General features: G+C 35.6%; 1 protein-coding gene across 2 annotated transcripts in view; it reads right to left on the bottom strand.

The window, feature by feature from the left end:
* Positions 1–23,541, bottom strand: part of LYZ (lysozyme) — a 79,692-nt gene that overhangs the window by 15,296 nt on the left and 40,855 nt on the right. Inside the window, exon 1 of one of the 2 annotated variants that reach the window (XM_061206543.1) lies at positions 20,936–21,003. The exons of the other annotated variant lie outside the window; for it this stretch is intronic. Within the exon in view, the coding sequence (XP_061062526.1) occupies positions 20,936–20,943 (8 nt within the window). The 5' untranslated portion in view covers positions 20,944–21,003. Of the gene's footprint in view, positions 1–20,935; positions 21,004–23,541 lie in introns of those variants that run through there. 2 annotated transcript variants of the gene reach the window in all.

Genomic DNA, 23,541 nt, shown 5'->3' on the forward strand with positions numbered 1-23,541 from the left:
ATTTGAAATATTTAAGAATTGCTAATAATATGTTTGCAAACATGTGAAGTAAATTGAATTTCATGTTGAATACTTTCAAGCATTCACCTAATAAAGCCACTGTTAAACACTGTTATGCTCAAAGACTTCAAAGGTGCAGTGTCTTTGAGAGTTAATTCTAATTAAAAATTACAGACTGGTGTACGGAGAGAAAAAAAAGAAAAAAACAAAGGAAAGGGAGAATAGACAAATCTCCCATGCCAAAGTATTCCAAAAAATTTACGTAGATACTCTGCCCTCAAGGAAGTGGTGTGTAACTAACCACTCCTTAAGTGTGGGCTGTGCATAGTGACTTTCTTCCCAAGAATATAGCATGGAAAGGAGCAAAAAGAGTAATTTTACTGCAGAGAAACCTGACAAATGCTACTTCAGCCAGTGGATCAAGGTTAATATCAACAGTAATAAGTTATGTTGATAGTATGTATCCTAGATACCATGTGATGAAAATGGTATCTGTGGTCTCCCTCCCCAAGACACATAATCCTTGCCTAGCCATGAGAAAAACATCAAGACAAATCCCAGTTAAGCATTGTTCTACAAAATACCCCATCAGTGCCCCTCAAAACTGTCAAGGTCATCAAAAACAAGCAAAGTCTGAGAAACTATTAGAGCTAAGAGGAGTCAAAAGAACCTAGCAACTAAATGTAACGTGGTACTCTAGATAGGATCCTAGAACAGAAAAAGGACATTTGGTAAAAACTAAGGAAATCTAAATAAAGTATGAACTTTATTTACTAATAACTTTTCGATATTGGTTCATTAATTGTAACAAATGTACTATGCTGAGGTAAGATGTTAAAAATAGGGGAAAGTGGGTTTGGGGAATACAGAAACTATATGTACTATCTTAGCAATTTTTATGTAAATCTCAAACTATTCTAAAATTAGAAGTTTATTTAAAAAAAAGAGGTATAAGAGAGAACATAGTATGTTCTGGAAATTCCTTTTGAAGTGGGGAGTGGAAGTAAAGAGTTTGGCTAGGTAGGCAAAAGATCTTTTATGCTATTCAAAGGAGATTCAATTTGTAAATTGTATAGGCTGGGTGAGGAATTCCTAGAAGATCTGTGGATGGGCTTCAGGGGTGTTGCAAAACCTCTGAAGTTGTATAAGATTTTATTGTGTGTATGTGTATATGTACGTTTTTCTCAGAAGAATGTCAAAAGCTTTAATTATTATTTACTTATTCTTAAAGGGAAAAACACCTAAATGTGTTAATAATCATTGCTGAAGGTAATGTTGAAACGGAAATATTCTGAGCAAGAGATATGAAACAATTATATTTTGGTTTTTTGTTTGCTTGTTTGTTTTGGCAGTGCCATGTGGCATGCGGGATCTTAGTTCCCTAACCAGGATTCGAACCCATGCCCCCTGCATTGGGAACATGGAGTCTTAACCACTGGACCACCAGGGAAGTCCAAAACAATTATACTTTGTGTGCAAAAGAGATCCCTTCTTGGTAGTACAGACTAAAGTGATAATGTATGTGTGTTTGGAGGAGGAAGGCAGGAGTTAAAAGCCAAGATAGTAATAAAGACCATGATCTTCAAACTCTTTTGATTGTGGTCTACTTTGCAGGGGGAAGAAATGATCCCATAAGATACCTTACCCTACTGTTGCCGCTTTCCTGAGAAACAGGTACTGAGTCTTTAGGATGAAGTATCATTTTTTTTAAACCAAAGTTTGATGGGATTATATATACATCTACTTTATCATTAGGGTTGTGAATGATTAATATTTGAATCAAAATGAATATATGTCTTTAAGGGTAGCTATAAACCTAAAGCACTATGATATGAATCTACATTTATGGGAAATTATAGTTAAAAAGCCAAAAAGCAGGAACTGAAAACCATGACACTGGTAACAAGGCATCCTTTCTGAAAATTAGGGTAATTCCAACTATTGATGTACAATAACATTGCATTCAGCCAGACTTCTTTATAGGGTATAGTTTAATCGGTAAATCCTATTCGTGTGCTAATTTTAGCTTATTAATACAAAATTTCAGTAGTCCTTAGTAACTCATGTAGGTGGTTATTAATAATTAATCCTTTGTTGTATATACAAATGAAAATATATGGAGTTATGCATCATTAGCCCATAAAAATGAGGGAAAAAAGTTTTAATGTGTTTTTTTTTTTTCCAATTCATGGTCTCTTAGGAGGACCATGGACTGCAAATAATTCTTTGAGAAATTGCTGTTACAATCTACAAGAGAAATAATGAAAGACCAGGACAGAAGCAGTCAGGAGGTACAGAGAACAGGAGACAGATAAGACAGATATCAAAGGATCAGAACCAGGGGAATTTTTGGATTGCTTGGATGGGGAGATACAAGGTAGAAGGGGAAAGCTAGCTTGATTTTTTGGTTTCTGGCAGGCCAATTAAGGGGAATACAGGACAGTGAATAAACTTAGAGGAGGACAGGGTGGGTAGGAGATAAGTCCAATTTTTAATATGTTGTGTTTGAAATCCCAAGTCCATATGTCTGGTAGGCAGCTGGGTCCTGTGATCTTTCAGCTTTAGAAAAAAGGGTCTGGGCTGGAGCTGTAAATTCTTAACTTAGAAAAGTGAAGCATTCATATCATAGTGTGACTTCTCTAACATTCACAACAATAAATAGGAGTTCCAATTTTTAAAAAGAATTCCATTATATATCCAGAAATAAATATAGGGAGGGGGGAAGTCAGCAATTAAGAATTCCTGAGATACAGCAAGAGTAACTACTTTTTATGATTAGAAATTCTTGGTGGGGGAATTCCCTGGAGGACCAGTGGTTAGGACTCTGCACTTCCACTGCCGGGGGGCCGGGTTTGATCCCTGGTCGGGGAACTACGATCCTGCAAGACGCATGGTGCAGCCAAAAAAAAAAAAAAGAAATTCTTGGTGAATGAAGTTTCCATTGCCTCATTTCTTGAAATTATGTTCCACTCATCTTTGTTTCTCCTTACCAATTTCTCTCCTCTTTAAATCATGGAATTCAGGTGTCCATTTATTTGTTGCTGTTGTTGTTGCTGCTGATTTTCCTTCTTTTTAAAAAAAATTTTATTATTTTAAATTTTATATTGGAGTATGGTTGATTTATAATGTGTTAGTTTCAGGTGTACAGCAAATTGATTCAGTTATACATATATCTATTTTTTTCCCATTTAGGTTATGACAGAATATTGAGTTTCCTGTGCTATATAGTAGGTCCTTGTTACCTATTTTATATATAGTAGTGTGTACATGTTAATCCCAACCTCCTAATATATTCCTCTCCCCCGCCTTTTCCCTTTGGTAACCATAAGTTTGTTTCCTGTGTCTGTGAGTCCGTTTCTGTTTCCTAGATAAGTTCATTTGTATCATTTTTTAGATTCCACATATAAGTGAATCATATATTTGTGTTTTGCTGACTTACTTGGCTTAGTATGATAATCTCTAGGTCCATCCATGTTGCTGCAAATGGCATTAGTTCATTCTTTTTAATGGCTAATATTCCATTGTGTGTGTGTGTGTGTGATATATATATATCACATGTTCTTTATCCATTCATCTGTCAATGGACATTTAGGTTCTTTCCATGTCTTGGCTATTTTAAATAGTGCTGCTATTTACATAGAGGTGCATGTATCTTTTTGAATTATAGTTTTGTCTTGGTATATATCCCCAGGAGTAGGATTGCTGGATCATATGGCAACTCTATTTTTAGTTTTTTGAGGAACCTCCATACTGTTTTCCATAGTGGCTGCACCAATTTACATTCCCACCAAGAGTGCAAGAGGGTTCCCTTTTCTCCACACCCTCTCCAGCATTTATTATTTGTAGACTTTTTAATGATGGCCATTCTGACTGGCGTGAGGTGGTATTTCACTGTAGTTTTGATTTGCATTTCTCTAATAGTTAGTGATGATGAGCATCTTTCCATGTGCCCATCGGCCATCTGTATGTCTTCTTTGGAGAGATGTCTGTTTAGGTCTTCTGTCCATTTTTCGACTGGGTTGTTTGTTTTTTGTTACTGAATTGTAACTGAGCTGTTTGTATATTTTGGAAATTAAGCCCTTGTTGGTTCCATCATTTGCAAATATTTTCTCCCAGTCCGTAGGTTGTCATTTCGTTTTGTTTATGGTTTCCTTTGCTGTGCTAAAGCTTGTAAGTTTGATTAGGTCCCATTTGTTTATTTTTGCTTTTATTTCTATTGCCTTGGGAGACTGACCTAAGAAAACATTGGTATGATTTATGTCTGAGAATGTTTTGCCTATGTTAGTTTGAATAATTTCAGTGGGCTCTGGGCTATAGGAGTGGTCTCTAGTTGTTTGGTCCCTGGGCCTGGGGTGATTTAGGGCAGGAGAAATATTGGCTCAATGTGTGAGAGTTAGATAAAAGAGGTAGTCAGAAGTATGGGCTCTCAACTGGTCGGTTTGCATATGAAAGGTATGTTCAGGCAAATTATTTACTATCTCTAGGAATTAGCTAGTCCTGGGAGGGGCAGTCTCTCCCCAGCCAACAAGGTCCCCAAGATGCTAACTGTCATAAAATACAAAGAATAAAAACATGATTAATATGATAAAACAGAATAATACATATTATTTTTGGCATATTAATACAGGCTTTATGAGTGTTTGTTTCTTTCATAGTCCCTCTTGTCTTTGTCAACCCCATTCTCACCTCAGCAGCTTCTGAAAGATGATTCAGTTTTTTTTTCTCTCTGGGTGATCCAGGCCTTGCCTTCCCTCTATCATAGCCACATTTTAATGCAGCCTGCCTGGATAAGGCTGAGAGCTCCACTAAGAGGAAGACCTTCTAGACTGTTGGAGGTCAGGGGTGGGCAAGACTAGGGAATAAGGGTACTTTGGAAGGAGCTTTCTTCGTTGGAAGACCGACATCCAAGTTCTGGGGCTGGAAGAGAGGGAGTCCCAGTATAAAACCCAATGAGAGGTCAATCATGGGTCACCAAGCAATCAGCATCCTGCAACAGAGAATAAAGTCTATTCTCCCTGCCAGGGCTTCCCACATGCTTCAGCAACAACTGTCTCCAGGCTGGTGAAAGGTACAGTATATTGGCCTCTCCCTGAGAAGGGCTGAGGCTTAGCAATAGTGGTAACAGCTATGAGGAACAGGTCATTTTCTTGAGTTGTCTGGGCTGTCCAGTTTCAGGATGAAGTGAGAGTAAATAGGATAGATACTCTGGACTGAGTAAGTATCCTTGGATTCTTTGAACTTCAAAGGAAGAGGTGTTTAAAAGAAGATAGAACACACTTTTCTGTTAATGTGGCCAAGTGGGATCTTAATTGGGAAAACACCTCTGAATGGTGAAGTAGGACACTAAGGCAGGGCACCTTGCAGGATATAGAATTACGCAACTCAGGTACTAGATAAATATCCTTTCTTTCCAACCATCCTACCATGAAGAGGTTATCCATGGCTGAATTAGCACCATCAGAATCTACATTTCCTATAAGTGATATAAACTTGGCTCCAGGTGCCTCATACATATTTGCCCAAGTAACTGCTCTCTCTTCAAAAAAAAAAAAAAAAAAGATTAAAAAGCTGCACTAATCTCTATGATCCTAACCAGGATCATCCTCAAGAAGTCATACTCTATGAAGTATATGCTCATACTCATTATTCATACTCTATGAAGCTCAATTTCTTCCTCTATAAAATGAGAGTACTAATGTTTACTCTGTAGCTTAGTTGAAATCATACCATGAAGATTATGGCAAATTTTAAACAATCAAGAAATGACAGCTCCTCTTCTTCCCCTCTCAGTTCTTTCTCTCTAAACAATAAAAACAACTTATTATTTTAATACATCACATGCCACAGCATTTACATATAATACTCTTCTGACTGTCTGAATAAACCACAAATCCAGAGAGACAAGAATAAAATGAGAAGATTTCATCACAGCTGATACAATATAAGAGCATAGTTGATACTAGAATAAGAATGAGAGAAAACAGAGAAAGTATATTACCTTCATGGCATCTATTTATTAGTTAATTTAAGAAATTTTTGAGGAAAAATAAACAATAAAAAGATACACCTGGAAACACAGCTATTAAAAATCGATCATAGTAATCAAGAAAGTATGATGTGGAAGGAAAGATAGACACATAGGTCAATGGAACAGAATAGAAAGCCCAGAAATAGACTTATACAAATATGCCCAGTTAATTTTTGACAAAAGAGCAAAAGCAACTTAATGGAGAAGGGATAGTCTTTTCAATAAATGGTGCTGGAATAATTGAATATCCATTGGCAAAAAGAAAAAAAAAGAACCTTGACCTAAACCTCACACTTTATGCAAAATTATGCTCAAAACAAAATTTGAACTTAAATGTAAAACTATAAAACTTAAAACTATAAAACTATAAAACTATAAAACTTAAATGTAAAACTATAAAACTTAAAACTATAAAACTATAAAACTACAAAAGAACACAGGAAAAAATCTTGAGACCTAGAACAAGGTAAAGAATTCTTAGACTTGACACCAAAAGCATAATTCATAAGAGGAAAAATAGATAAATTGGACATCATCAAAATAAACTTTTGCTCTGCAGAAGACCCTAGTCAAAGGATGAAAAGACAAATTAGAGACCAGGGGAAAAATTTGCAAATCACTTATCAGACAAAATCCCTTTATCTAGAATACATAAAGGACCTTCAAATTTCAACATTAAAAAAATAATAATCTAATTAGAAAACTGGGCATTGACACGGAAAAGACATTCACAGACATTTCTCCAAAAAGGATAGATACACAGGTGGCAAATAAACAAATGAAAATATTTTTAACATTATTATCCATTAGAGAAATGCAAATTAAAACTACAATAAGATATCATTATACACATGAGAATGAAAAAATTAAAAATAGCAAGAGCACCAAAAGCTGGCAAGGATGCAGAGAAACTGGATCACTCATACATTGCTCGTGGTAATGTAAAATATTACAGCCCCTCTAGAAAATATCTTGGCAATCCCTGTCAAAATTAAAAATGGACTTATTATACAACCCAGCAACCCACTCTTGGGTATTTATTCCAGAGAAATGTCTTCTTTCCACATAAGAACTTGTATATGAATGTTCAAAGCAACTTTATTCTTAATAGCCAAAAACTGTAAACTATCCAAATTCCCTTGAATGGGTGAATGGTTAAACAATCTGTTGTGTCCACACCATGGAATACTACTCAGTGATAAAAAAAAAAAAAAGGAACAAGCTGTTGATACACACAACATCTTGGAGGAACCTCAAGGAAATTATACTAAATGAAAAAAGCTAATCTCGAAAGGATACATACTGGAAGATTCCACTTATTTAACATTCATGAAATAACATAATAAAAGAGATGGAGAATAGAATAGCAGTTACCAAGGGTTAGGGATGGGAGGAAGGAGATGGGTATGGCTATAAAGTTGCGAAAGAAAGGAGTCTTGTGGTAATGGGTACAGTTGAATATCTTGATTGTGGCAGTAATTATCTAAGGCTCCACATGTGATAAAACAGCATAAGGCCACACATAACATACTCACAAATACGTACATGTATAACTGGTGAAATTTAAATAAGCTCTCTAGATTGTATCAATGTCAGTTTTTTGACTTTGATGCTGTTCTATAGTTGTGCAAAATGTTAACATTGGAGGAGGCTGGAGGGAGAGTGCACAGGATTCTTCTGTACATTTCTTTGCAAACCTATGAATTTATAATTATTTCAAAATAAAGAATTTTTTAAAGCTGCTATGAACATTTGAAAAATATAATTTATGATAAATAATTTTGTCAGATACACTGAAAAGACTTTCATATTTGTTCAACTTTACTGAATCTAAAACCTACTTTCTTCTCTTACCTTTTATTGAAAACCTTTCGACAGAATTATTTTGACACTTAGAAGCTGGTATGGACAAAACAGGCCAGTGAGAAATGTGTAACTGCCAGGTGTCCATAAATGATCTGGGCATTCTGTCATTTTAGGAAAGAGAAAATAAGCTGGGCATGAAAGTGTACCCTTTATCTTTAAATTTTTTCCTGTATCTGTTGCAGGTTGCTTGAACCTCAACATTGTTTTTATTTTTGTTTTATTTATTTTATTTTTATTTTGTTTTATGACTGTAAAAAGAACATAGATGTTGCAAAATTATATACAATATAGAATTGTTTTTAAGAAGAAAGTGAATTCCCCTGCCTACAAATCAAAATAGATCCTAATAAAGAGACCAAGAGGAATAGTTTTATTTTTTGGTGGTATAAATCTGAAGCTTATTTTGATAACTTAAGATAAAGATGGTAAAAACTAGAGCAACTACTAAACAAAACCCCTAAAAATAGTGAAAAATCATTAAACACATTAAAATGTTATATTAGAAAAATTCGTTTAATGCAAAAAAATGCAGTAAAGGACAAATAGTGGAACAAAAAAGACATGAGACATAAAAAACAAAAAGTAAAATGGCAGAGGTAAATCCAGCTATATCAATAATAACATTAAATGTGAATGGATAAGAGAATTAATACCAATTCTTCACAAACTCTACCAAAAAATAGAAGAGGAAGAAACAGTACCTGACCCATTTTATGAGGCAAATATTACCCTGATACCAAAACTAGAGAAAGACATCACAAGAACAGAAAACTACAGACCAATATTTCTTAAGAATATCGATGTAAAAATCCTCAACAAAACACTAGCAAATTGAATGCAACAACACATAAAAAGAATTATACACCATGACCTAATGGATTTTATCCCAGGAATACTAGTTGGTTTAACATCTGAAAATCAGTGTAACACATCACATCAACAGGATAAAAAATAAAAATCACACGATCATCTCAGTAGACAGAAAAAGAGCACTGAAAAAATCCCACACCCTTTCATGATGAAACTACTCAACAAACTAGGAATAGAAGGGAACATATTCAATCTGATAAAGGACATCTATAAAAAACCCACAGATAACATTATACTTAATGATGAAAGACTGGATACTTTCCCCCTAAGATCAGGAACAAAACAAAGAAGACCACTCTCACCACTTCTATTCAACACTATACTGAAGGCCCTAGCCAGGCCAATTAGTTATGAGAAAGAAATAAAAGGCATCCAGATTAGAAAGGAAGAAGTAAAACTACCTCTATTCACAGATGACATGATCTTGTATATATTAGGTTGGCCAAAAAGTTTGTTTGGGTTTTTCTGTTATAGCTTACTGAAAAACCTGAACAAACTTTTTGGACAGCCCAATAGAATATCCTAAGGAATCCATTTAAAAAAAAAAACCTATTAGAACTAATAAACAAATTCATCAAGGTTGCAGGATACAAGATCAATATACAAAATCAACTTCATTTCTATACACTTTCAATGAACAATCCAAAGATGAAATTAAGAAAAGAATTCCTTTTACAAAAGCATAAAAAAGAATAAGATACTTAGGAATAACTTTAGCAAAAAAAAAGTGCAAAACGTATACACTGAAAACAACAAACCGTTGTTGAAAGAAGTTAAAGATCTAAATAACTGGTAAAATACCACATGTTCGTGGACCAGAAGACTTACCATTGTTAGGACAGCAATATTCTCCAAACTGTACAATAGTCAGGACATGGAAGCAACCTAAGTGTCCATCGACAGATGAATGGATAAAGATGTGGCACATATATACAATGGAATATTACTCAGCCATAAAAAGAGATGAAATTGAGTGGTTTGTAGTGAGGTGGATGGACCTAGAGTCTGTCATACAGAGTGAAGTTAGTCAGAAAGAGAAAAACAAATACCGTATGCTAACACATATATATGGAATCTAAAAAAAAAAAAAAAAAAAAAGTTCTGAAGAGCCTAGGGGCAGGACAGGAATAAAGACCCAGACGTAGAGAATGGACTTGAGGACACGGGGAGGGGGAAGGGTAAACTGGGACGAAGTGAGAGAGTGGCATGGGCTTATATATACTACCAAATGTAAAACAGATAGCTAGTGGGAAGCAGCCACATAGCACAGGGAGATCAGCTCGGTGCTTTGTGACCACCTAGAGGGGTGGGACAGGGAGGGTGGGAGGGAGATGCAAGAGGGAGGAGATATGGGGATATATGATATATGTATAGCTGATTCACTTTGTTATAAAGCAGAAACTAACACACCATTGTAAAGCAATTATACTCCAATAAAGATGTTAAAAAAAAAACAAAAAAAACAGTGGTACATCCCCCCCCCCCCAAAATCTCCAAACTGTTCCACCTATCAGAATTCCAGTAACTTCTTTGTAGAAACTGACAAGCTGATTCTAAAATTCGTATGGAATTCAAGGGACCCAGAATAGACAAAACAATCTTGAAAAAGAAGAACAAAGTAGGAGGACTCACTCTCCCCAATTTCAAAACTTACTACAAAACAATAGTAATCAAGACAGTGTGGTACTGGTTAGGAGGGCTAGATTCAAAAAGACAGATAATAACCAGCATTGGTTAGGATGTGAAGAAACTGGAACTGTCATACACTCCTGGCAGGAATGTAAAATGGGGCTATCATTTTGGAAAATAGTCTAGCAGTTTCTTAAAAGGTTAAACACAGAGTTACCTTATGACCCAGAAATTCAACTTCTAGGTTTCATTTCAAAAGAAATGAAAACACACGTTCATGTAAAACTTGTAAACAAATGTTCATAGCAGCATTATTCATAACAGCCCAAAAATGGAAACAACTCAAATGCCCATCAACTGATAAACAGATAAATAAAATGTGGTACATATATTTAACAGAATGCATATAATGGAATATTATTTGGCCATAAAAAGAAATGAAGTACTGATATAAGCTACAACGTGATGAATTTTGATAACATTATGCTAAGTGAAAAATGACAATCATAGAAGACCACACATTATATGCTTCTGTTTGTATGTTGTATAGAGTTGTCCAGACAGGCAATCTTATAGAGACAGAAAGTAGATTAGTGACTGCCTAGTGCTAGGAGCATTGGGAAGAAATGAGAAGTGACTATTAATGGGTGATGAAAATAATTTTATCTCAATAAAGCTGTTATTTTTTTTTAAGGAGCCAAAGAACAAAGACTTGTTACATATGGAGAAACAAAGGGTGACATCAGAATTCTTGTCAGAAATAATACAATGAAGTCATTGGAGTAACATCTTTAAAGTACTGAAAGGCAAAAACTGTCAACCTAGTATTCTATACACAGAAAAATATCTTTCAAAAATAAAGTTGAAGCATCACACTTCTAAATAATACTTGGGTCAAAGAAGAAGTCTCAAGAGAAATGAAAAAATTGTTTAAACTAAATGAAAATAAAAATACAGCTTATCAAAGTGTATGGGATGCAGTGAAAACAGTGCTTACAGAGGAATTTATAGCATTAAATACATATATTGGTAGAGAAGAAGATGTAAAATAAAAAACCCTAAGCTTCTACCTTAGGAAACTAGAAAAAGAAGAACAATTCAAACCTAAAGCAGAGGAAAATAATACAAATTAGAGCAGAAATCAATGAAATTGAAAACAGGAAAATAGAGAATATCAACAAAGCCAAAATCTAGTTCTTTGAAAAAATGATTAAATTGATAAACCTCTACTAGGCTAACCAAATAAAAGAGAAAGAAGACACAAATTACTAAATTCTGATACATGTGCTGATTAGTACAAGTACTGATACAGGACGAACTTTGAAAAATTATGCTAAGTGAAAGAAGCCAGCCACAAAGGACCACATATTATGTGATTCCATTCATATAAAATGCCCAGACCAGGAAAATAGAGACAGAAGGTAGATTAGTGGTTGCCTTATGCTGGGCTTAAGGGCCAGGTGGGTGATAGCTGAAGGGTACCTGGTTTCTTTTTGAGGTGATGAAAATGTTCTGAAATCAACGTTGGTGATGATATACATTTCTGTGAATATATTAAAAACCATTGAATTGTACACTTTAAATGGGTGAGTTGTATGGTATGTGAACTATATCTCAATAAAGGTGTCTAAGAGAAAAAGCAGGGTACAGAACATTGTATATAACAGGCTAATTGTGTCAGAAAAGAGGGAGGGAGGTTACCAAATATTTCAGCACAAAATGCTTATCTATGCATAATATTTCAGGCAGGACATAGGAGACAGAATATATTTATTGTCTCCAAGGAAGAGAACTGGTGGCTGAAGGACATGTTTGGAGGAAACTTCACCTTACATTATCTTCTTGTACTTTTTGAATTTATACCTTGTGCTACATTATTAGGCAGATTTACCCTGAAGCTAATGAAGCTTAAGTTTTGGGGCCCCTCACTTGCATGGGCTCTTCATGAGGCCCCAAGAGGGGCCCTAATAACATATTTACGTGGTCATATGTGTTTGTAAAAATTCCAAAAATGAGATGTGTTAACTTCAACAACTAACCTTGCTGTTTCTTTCCACTCCAAATTCCCCTCCTTTACTTCTCCTTTTGTGTGATGTGTGGGGAAGGGAAAAGAGGGAATCTGGCTGTAAACATTTTGGGGAAATGGTTAAGGGAAAGTAGACTAAAGAGACAATTTTAGCTTCGGTTATGTGGATGGCAGTCACTTTCACATACAGCAAAATTATTCCTAGTTGACCTGGTGTAGAAATGACTTCCAGAAATATTATCTTATTATCCACTATGCCAACTCATCTGGCATTGCAGTAAGAAGGTGCAGGGATGGACCTTGAATTTAGACATAGGTAGGCAGAATGATGGGTCCCCAAAGATGTCCCGTGTCTTAATTCCCAGAACATGTAAATATGTTATGATACATGGTGAGGGAGAATTAAGGTTGCACAGGGAATTAAAGTTGCTAATAAGATGATCTTAAAATAAGGAGATTATTGTGGATGATCTGGATGGGCCTAATGTAAGTTAAAGGGTCCTTAAATATGGAAGAGGGAGGCAAAAGAGTCAGTGTCAGAGTGATGCAACGTCAGAAAGACTCAACTGGCCATTACTGCCTTTGAAGATAAAAAGGGACCATGAGCTAAGGAATAAGGTGGAGCCTGTGGAAGCTGGAAAAGGAAAAACAACAACAACAATAAATCAAAAGCAAACTCTCCCCTGGAACTTCCAGAAGAGATGCAGCCCTACTGACACCTTGATTTTAGCTAAGTGAGACCCATCTTGGACTTCTGACCTCTAGAACTGGAGATAATAAAAGTGTGTTGTTCTAGGCCGGGGTGGATAAATTTGTGGTGACTTGTTACAGCAGCAATAGGAAACTAATATACCATGTAACTTACTTTAATGAAACATGGGAGTGACATTTAATTGCCAGTGTGAGACACCACCGCACTCCCTTTGACTTGCCACCATTGTAAATTTTTGTAGATAGAGATGGAGTGTTCATTCAACTTGAGCTCCTGAATGAGGATGAGTGATCAAGCATGGACACGTAATATGAATAAGGAAAAAAATCTTCGTTTTTAAGCCACTGAGATTTCAGGACTTTGTTGTTGTTGTTGTTACTGTAGCATAACCTAACCTATCCTAACTGACTGGCCCTCGAAGGAAGGAATCATACGACCAAGTGGTTATTTTCACTATATAAGGGTGGTTGTTTCAGCTTCTGGTAAATACTGCATCCTCATTAAAAGGAAGTTGTATAATAAATGAGGCAATGAAAAATGTTGTCCTAGTGAATTATTTCACAATTAAAGTGGGAGAGAAAGCCCCTCAAAATCCTTAAGGCTTATGCAAACATGCTTGATGCATTTTACTTTATTTTTGAATAGGTAATACTTGGGGATAGGTACATGTTTGCTGAAAATTTTCATAATACTTCCTTCCTTAGAATTTCATAGTGTATATTATGTGACTACCTTTATATGACAGCAATTTTGTAATATATCCTATGGGAAATGGAAAGAGAATTCAGTCTTTGTTCTAGAGTGGTTGGTCAAAATTTACTTTTTGCTATTGAAGATATTTTAAAAAGTTCCAGCATCACAAAGTAAAGGTATTTTCTAGTAAATGTTTAGGGTGGCGATCAAATTTGACACAACTTCTATGAAGTTTTTTTTCATAAATGAGCTGTCAGATTTCAGGGCATTTCAAAATTTTCTTGTGCAATTGACTAATTTTAAATACTCAACAACCAGTTTTTCACCAATATCCTTGTCATAGTGACATGAATTTTGTGTTATCTTTGTAGATGTCACTATTTTGTGTCAAATCAGCGAGAAATTTTAAAATTTCCTATTGTGTTCTTATAATTCACTCCTCTTCTTTAATTGTATTATCAGACAGTCCATAAGTCTATTACTTTTATTAAAATTTTCTCTTATGAATTACTGCTTTTGTATGATCTGAAAATATTTGTTACAATTTGCTACTCAACGTCAGGATAACTTTTATTCATTTATATGCTCATTTAAAAAATAATTTTTGTTTCATATTCTATTAGTTTTTATCTGAATTTCCCCTTGGTTCCTTTTCTTTAAGAAAAGAAAAAACCCAACTTTATTGAGGTATAAGTAACATATAATAAACTGCACATTTTAAAATAATACAATTTGATAAGTTTTTAAATATGCATATACCTGTGAGGCCATCACCACAGTCAAGAGAATGATCATATTCTTCACCTCCAAAAGATTCCTCTTGTTCCTTCATCAAATATGTGCTTTGCAAAGATTTTCTCCCAGTCTTTTCATTACCTTAGCAGTGTCTTTTTAAAAGCACAAGTTTTATAAATTATGTTGAAGTTCAATTTATTTATTTGTTCTTTTCTTGATTGTGCTTTTGGTGTTGTATCTAAGAAATCTTTGCCTAACGTACAGGTCACAAGATTTTCTCTTATTTTTCTTCTAGAAGTTCTATAGGTTTTTCATTTAGGTCTACAATCCACCTTGAGTTATTTTCCATACGTAGTGTAAGGTATGGGTTCAAGTTCATTTTTTTGCATATGGATGTCTAATTGTCCCAGCACCACTTGTTAAAAGGCTATCCTTTCTCCACTACATTGCCTTTGTGCCTTTAAAACATTTTTTATATTTACAGAAAAGTTGCAAAGGTAGTACAGACAATTCCGTCACTGAGTTTCCCCAATGTTAATTTCTTAGATTTGACAAATGAACTAGAGTTACGTTAAGATGTTGACACTAGTAGATTACTATTAACTAAATTCTAGGCTTTATTTAGATCCCTCTAGTTTTTCCACTAATGTCCTTTTTCTGTGCCAGGACCCAACATAGGATACCACATTACATTTGTTTTCATGTCTTATGTTTTCTTGGTTTACACATAAATCAAATAAAAATGCACTAGACCAAAGTCTTAAACACAGACAAGAAAGAACGTTAAGTGTTATTCTGAAGTGCTAATAGTTGTGGATCTTAAGATTTTAAAGCAAAAGAGAGAATTTCTTTTCAGAGGTCAGAATGAACAGTGGCATTCTTAAATAACAAATATTTCATAGGAATCATCAAAATAATTGCTGCTTTTAATCCATGAGCATTCGGGAAAATACTAAAATGAGAAAAGCTAATTTAACATTTATCCAAAACACTTCATTAAAAATGAATTTTAAAATGGGAAAATATGTATAAAATTAGCTGGTAAATAAATCAAACAGCAAGTAATAGTCCATTATTGGAGATTTTATTTCAGATATGACAGCCCTGACCAATTATTGATTTTTGTGTAATACGGTTATTATAGAAAACCTTATGAATGATTTTTAACTTTCTTGTCAACTATAAACTAGCTATGACTTTATTCAAGAAACTGAAGCAAGTTTTGGATGATCTGAATCTGTTTGTGAATGACATTTGTGGTCAGCTGTATGATAACAAAGCTGTAATGAAAGATGTGAACAAAGCATTCTTTTAAAGCATGAACAAGTACACAATATGTGCTCTGTCTAGTTTCTTTAAATTCATTGGAGAAAATGTCGCTTCCTCACTACCAGCCTGTGTTGACTTGGATTCAACGTTTTGCAACTATTATTTGTGTTCTTTTCAGGTTCATCTGGCAGATGAAGTATTTTTAAACATACATGCCAACTTAGAAGATCTGCCCATAATAAAGCTGTTCAAACTTTGCAACACGGGTTCAAAAACATACTAAGGACTCTAAAACAAATTTTCAAAGATTTGGAGAGAAAACTCACAAGAAGGTGCAACATGTTTTTTCCTAAAAGTTGATAAAGCTCAAATAAACCATTAAAATTTTAAAACAATCATAAGATTATAGGAAAGGTGAAAGAGAATATTATAAAGAACTGTTTTCCCTGAATCATTTGAGAATAAATTGCTGAACTAATACCCATTATGTTAGGTGTATTCTTACAACCAAGGACATTCTCCTACATAACCACAATCAAAATCAGAGAATTAACACTGATACTTTACTACCAACTCAGACCCTATTCAAGTGTTGATAATTATCCCAATAATGTGTTTTAGAGCAAAATAATCCAGTTTACCATCACACATTGACTTTGTCATGTCTCTATGGTCCTTCTGGGCTAGAACAGTTCCTTATAGTCTTTTCTCGACTTTTATGACCTTGACAATTTTGAAATCATAGTAATTTACTTTGTAGAACTGTCCCTCAATTTCAGTTTGTCTGATTTTTCCTCATGACTAGATTCAGATTGTGTACCTTTGGCAGGAATATTGCAGATACTAGGCTGTGTTCTTTTCAATGCATCCTATTAGGTAGCACATGGTTTCTGTTTGTCTCATTACTGATGATAATCACTTTGATCACTTCAATTAAGGTGTGTCTACAACGTACCTCCACTGTAAAATTAATGTTTTCCCCTTTATAATTAGTAAGTACTTTGTGTGGAGATATTTGAAACTGTGCAAATATCCCATTCCTTATCAATTCACCCATAACTTCAATTTATTTGTTTATATCTGTATAAGCTCACGCTTATTTTTACAATATGGTAAAATCTTTTATTATCACTTTTTTGCAATTTAAAAAATGGTGGTAAAATACATAATATAAAATTTAACCTCTTAACCATTTTTAAGTATACAGTTCAGTAGAGTTAACTGTATTCACAACATTCATTGTTGTGTAATAGGTCTCTAGAACTTTTTCATGAAAAAGTAAAACTCTATATCCACCAAAAAACAACTCTCCATTTTTCTCTCCCCAAGCCCCTGGCAGCCACCATTCAAATTTGTTTCCATGATTTTAATAGAAAATTTGGAATCATAATTTTGACTGGGGACTAAACTAGATGTTTCATGGTAGTGGAATAATATAGTATTTGTCCTTTTGTGACTGGCTTATTTAACTCTGCATAATGTCCTTAAGGTTCATCCATGTTGTAGCATGTGACAGGATTTCCTTCTTTTGTTAAGACTGAATAATATTCCATTGTATGAATAAAACACACTTCATTCATCTGTTGATGGACATTTGGGCTGCTTCCACTCTTGGATATTGTGAATAATGCCGCAATGAACATGGGTGTGTGAATATTTCTTCAAAATCCTGCCTTTCAATATTTTTGGATATATACTTAGAAGAGGGATTGCCAGATCACATGGTAGTTCTAGTTTCAGTTTTTTAAGGAACTTTCATTCTGATTTCCACAGTGGGTGCACCATTTTACATTCTTACCGAAGGTACACAAGGATTCCAATTTCTCCACATCCTCACCAACACTTATTTTATTTTTTGTTTTGGGGTTTTTTTTTTGATAGTGGCCATCTTAGTGGGTATGAGGTGGTATCTCATTGTTGGCTTAATTTGAATTTCTCTAGTGATTACTGATGTTGAGCATCTTTTCGTATGCTTGTTGGCCATTCTTTGAAGAAATGTCTATTCAGGTCCTTTGCCCATTCTTTAATTGGTTTAATTGTTTTGTTGTTGAGGTGTTAAGAGTTCTTTGTATATCCTAAATATTAACCCTTTATCAGAAATATGATTTACAATTTTCTCCCATTCCATAGTTACCTTTTCACTCTGTTGTTTATTTTCTTTAACGTGTAGAAGTTTTTAGGTTTGATGTGGTCCCACTAATCTATGTTTGCTTTTGTTGCCTGTGCTTTTGGGTGTCATATCCAAGAAATCACTGCCAAATCCAATGTCATCAAGTTTTTCTCCTATGTTTTCATCTAGGAGTTTTATAGTTTTAGGAGGAGACAAGGATTGAATACAGTTTTCAGAGGGAACATGGCCCTACTTACATCTAAATTTCCAAATTCTAGGTCTCAGAACTGTGAGTCAATACATTTACTGTTTTTGTGGTGCATTGTTATAGCAGCGCTAGGAAACAAATACAGAGGGTGTCTCCCCTGCCCCCTTGTTGCTCTGGCTGGTTTCTAGAAGGTAGAAGAACTTTGGATCTAAACTGTCATCAAGTTCACTGCCCACCATTATTCTCTACTTTTACAAAAGGATTCTGTTACTAGAATTGCTTACATGATTTCCAAAAAAAAGGACTGGGTCCTAATTCCATATGCTAACTCACAAATTATCCTGAATAAATAAATAAATATATATAATGAGTATATTCGTACATGGAGGCAAATGAACTTCTCCATAGTATAAGTGTGACTGCAATATGTAAAGCTATTGCGTTACTGTGAGTTTGTGTCCTTGTCAAGTACTTGCATTGTTAGAAAAAATGGGAAGCTCCATTGTTAGGACTGTGGAGGCCTTAATGAGGTCACTGTTCCAGACTTTTATGTACTCTCACTTTTCCCTGACCAGTTAGTAGCTTACTGGAGGGTGGGTATTTTGTAAAAATTTGTGCTCCCTGGGAGCTTCAACTTTATATAAGGCAACAAGTGGAAGATGGCCTTTCAAATGTGACTTGGCCATTCCTGAATATTCATCATGACACTCGGTTTGTGTGAGACCCCAGACATCCACTGATTAATAATAACATCCCCTTCCAGCTACTTTCCCATTTCTTTGCTCTTTACAACAATACTTCTAAAAACTATCTCCTTTCTCTCCTCCCATTCCCTCCTGAATTCACTCCAATCATCCTTTTATCCTCACCACTCCATTAAAATCATTCCACTCAAAGTCACCAATGAATTCCAGATATCAAACCAAAAGGTCAATTCAGTCTTCATTTTATCGAAACCCTCAGTAGCACGTGACACACTTCACTCCCTCTTTTGTGAAACTTGACTTCTGAGACACCCTCCTTTTCTCTCCCTCTCTCCCTCCCTCCTTTCTTCCTTCCTTCCTCTCTTTCTCCCACCCTCCTTCCCTGTCTCCCCCACCCCCCGCCCCCTTCTTTCTCTCCTCTCTCTCTTCCCCTCTTCCTTGGTTCTCTTACTCACGGGCTGCCGCCTCTGTCTTTTTGGTTGCATCATTCTATTTTCCCTATTTCTAGGCATAGGAGTCCTCTATGGTTCAGGCTGCTGACATTTTTTTCTTTATCCATCACATTCTCTCAGTGACCTCACCTGGTCCCACAGCTTTAAATAGTATTTAGACACTGATACCTTGCACAGTCATATCTTTAGCCATGAAATTGTCCCTGAATTCCAGATATGTACATCCAAATGACTACTTGATATCTCCACTTGGTAGTCTAATCGTTCTCTCAAACTCAACATGCCCAACATGAAACTTTTTATTCCTGCTCCCACCAGAAAATGTTTCTACCCCACCCTCCAGTCTTCTTTATCTCAGTGGAAGATAACTCCATTTTTTTATTTCTTAGGTCAAAAACTACAGAGATAGCCTTGATTTCTTTCTCTCACATTCACCTTTTGTCCATCAACAAATGTAGTTGGCTCTACCTTTAAAATATACTCAGTCTCACTGCTTCTCCACTGCTATTACCTTCATCAAAACCACTTTAGGGACTTCCCTGGTGGTCCAGTGGTTAAGACTTCGCCTTTCATTGCAGGGGGTGCAGGTCTGATCCCTGGTCGGGGAGCTAATATTCCCACATGCCTTGCAGCCAAAAAACCAAGACATAAAACAGAAGCAATACTGTAACAAACTCAATAAAGACTTTAAAAAAATGGTCCACATCAAAAAAAAAGAAAAATCTTAAAAAAAAAACACACACACTTTAATTTCAAACCTACACTAATGCAAAATCATTCCAATTGGTCTACCTGCTACCACAACTGCTCCCTAACAGCCGCTTCTTCAGATAGCGACTTGTGATAAAATTTAGGATATCACTCCTCTACTCATATCTTTCCAAGTTTCCTGTCACACCATGAGTAAAAGCTAAAATCTTTACCATTCCCTATAAAGCCCTACACAATCATGCCCCCAAACACTTCCCTAAACCCATTGCTAACCATTCTCCTCTTCCCTCATCCTACCATCCTTTGTTGCTTCACTTACCCTTTAGGGCATCTCCACTTACCATTCCCTCTGCTAGAATGGTCTTCTCCTTGACATCTACATAGCTGACTCCCTCACTATCTTTGGATCTCTGTTCAAACTGCACCTTATAAAAAAGGGCCTTCCCTGATGAACCTGTATAAAAATATCCTGCCTTATTTCACTTAATAACTTTAACACCAATTGGTATATTTGACCGTTGTCTATCCTTCCTCATTAAAAATAAGCTCCAAGAGAAGAGGGATGTTGTCTGTTCCACTCAGTGCTGCATTTCTAGCTCCTAGATCTGTGGTCGGCACATTTGTTAAATGAATGAATCTCTCCTACCTGGAGAGAGATGCTAACTACACAATGTCCTGATTTGGACACCATATATGACTTCACATAAACCCCTCTTCCAAGACATCCTGAATACTGCAGCACCACCTCTTTTGGGGCTAACCCTTAAAAGCATGCACATAAAAGCACTCAAAAAGTGAAGTTCATGAGCTATATCTTCTTCAGCCAAGTTAGCTCCATAATATGCAAAAAGAACTCAGTCATAGAAGACTGGGAGCCCCCCAAATTGATGAAAATATATCCACTGCTTCAGAGAAAAATTACCTTTTCATTTCTTCACTAATCTTGAGATGAAGGGATTTTTTTTTCCAATCTGGCCCTTAGAACAGTGCCTGGCATCTAGTAAGCAACTCAGTAATTCCTGAAAGAATGAATACACAGAACCCATTGGTAATTAAGGCCTTTCAAGTATTGGAAGACACTCTTCACTGCCACCCACATAGTATCGATAGCTTCCCTAACCCATCTTGGCCTGCCACCTAGTGGTAGTTGCTTCTAACACTATACTAGGGCCCATTCTGTCCCAAGAAGACTCGTTCTGGTAATCCCCATCTTAGCTAATTTCTTCAAGAAGCAGACTCCAACTGAGGTCATCATTCCAAGATTTGGCAGCCGTTAGCACAAGTAGCTGTTTTTCAAAACAGTTTTTGAAAAAAAGGAGGCACCACATCACCGTAAGGAGGACAGAGATGGTTTGGCACGTTTATTACTGTCTAAGAGCAAAGGCTCTCACCCAGAGTGGCTCTAGGAGGCATAGAACTCCAGAACAGTCTGCTCGATGAGGGAGGACGACTGTTCAGTCTACATCCAAGTACACTGATTGTACTGACCACTGCATCCCATCTACGACAATGAATACACAAAATATACTTGTGTGCAGCCTGACATGCAACTCAAAGTTTCAGAATGTTTATCTTGTTACTGACCATTGTTGGCAATTGCACTTCTCCCAACACCCACTCCAGTATGCTGGGACACTGGTGACCAGGCATGTGGCTTCCTTTAACCAGTACGGTGTTAAGACTAATTTTAAGGCTGTTCTGAGAGCAAGTAGTGTCATAAGCTCACTTCTAATATAAACCTTATGCTTTACATTGATGTTATTTGAAATTTTGAAATAAAACACATCAAAGCAATGGTAGTGTTTCCAAACTACACATCTTTCATGTTGAGAACAGAGCAGGAGGCTGGTTATAACATTATCTGCTATCGCCATACCCTCAATGGATTGTGCTATCTCCCACTTCAAGTCAACTCGTACTCAAATAAATCTTCAGATATAAATAAGAAATCAACTGTTTTAGAGTAGCATTTGTAATGTTTTTGGAAAAATACCTTAAGTATTATCTTAAATACTCGTTAGTAGCATTATCTAGGTATGATGATAGCTTCATCTAGAATTCAGTTGTACTTAACACAACAAAAGGCTATTTCTATCACTGCAATTTTATTGTGTATTAAATATATCTAAAATATATATATTTACAGTCCAAAGAGTAAAAACACATGAGTGTCAACCATTCCGATTAACAAATACATTATGCCACCTTAGGAGCCTCCTGTGGCATGCTCCCTTGACTGTATTCCTCTACCTCCCTGCCTCCGGAACTACTATGCTAAATGTTGTTCATGACTTCCTTGAACTTTTCTATTGTTTTCCTTACATAGGAATCTCTAATACACACTCAAAATTTTGCCTGTCTTGGAACTTTATATAAATAGAATAATACTGTGTGAATTCTGTGACTTGCTTCTTCCAGTCAATATAATTTTAAGACTCATTTATGGTGTTGTGTGCAGCTAGAGTTCTTGTCTTTCCAGCCTATGTAGTATTTCATTGTTATGGATGCCCTGCTATTTATCTACTCTGTTGTTGGTGGGCATCTGAGCTGTTTCCAGTTTTTTTGCTATTGGAAATAATGTTGCTATATACATTCTTGTAAATGCCTCCAAGTACACAGATACAAGTTTCCCTGGTGTATACATGCACATTTACTTTACAAGGTAATGCTAAACTGTTTTCCAAAGTGGTTTTAACAATTCACACCCTTTCCAGCAGTATTCTTCATTGCACCATCTCCTAGTCAATATTTAGAACTGATTAAACTTTTTTTGGGGGGGCCAATCTAGTAGGTGTGAAATGGTACCTGTGATTTCAATATGCATTTCCTAGATTACTAACGAAGTTGGGTAACATTTCATATACTTATGGAATATTTTTGTGTGAAATATCAGTTCATGTCTGTTGCCCATTTTTCTACTGGGTTTCTGTCATTCTCTTATAGGTCTGTAGTTTATTATATATTCTTGATATTAATCCTTTGTCAGTTTTATGTGTTCCAAGTGTCTTTCCCCAGTTTGGGGCTTCTCTTTTCACTCTCTGTGGTGTCTTTTAATGAACAGAAGTTCTTAATTTAATTTATTCACATTTATCAATCTTTCCCTTTATGATTTGTACCTGTATCTTAAGAAATCCTTCTCTAATCCAAGGTCATAAAGTTATTTCCTATATTTTCTTCTTAATAGACCAGCTTTGCCTCTCCCTCCCATTAAGTCCACATTTAATACACCTAGAATTGATATTTACATTTAACATTAGGTAGATCCCATTTTTCTATTTCAGTATAACCCATAGCAATTTCCATCTTAGCATAAAATCTATCTTTCATATATATGTGGTCTCTGGTCCCTCTATATTGTTCCATGGCCTACTTACTTATTCGTGTACAAAGTCTGCACTATCTTATTACAGGCCTTGATATGTGACAGAGCAACTCTTCCCTCTCTTTCTTGGTTATCATTTGCTTTTAATTCCGCATAAAGTTTAGAACGAGATTGTCATATCCAGTAAGACCTGACAAACCTCTTGG

The sequence above is a fragment of the Eubalaena glacialis genome, chromosome 11 (genome assembly GCF_028564815.1).
Source record: "Eubalaena glacialis isolate mEubGla1 chromosome 11, mEubGla1.1.hap2.+ XY, whole genome shotgun sequence".
Classification (NCBI taxonomy): domain Eukaryota; kingdom Metazoa; phylum Chordata; class Mammalia; order Artiodactyla; family Balaenidae; genus Eubalaena; species Eubalaena glacialis.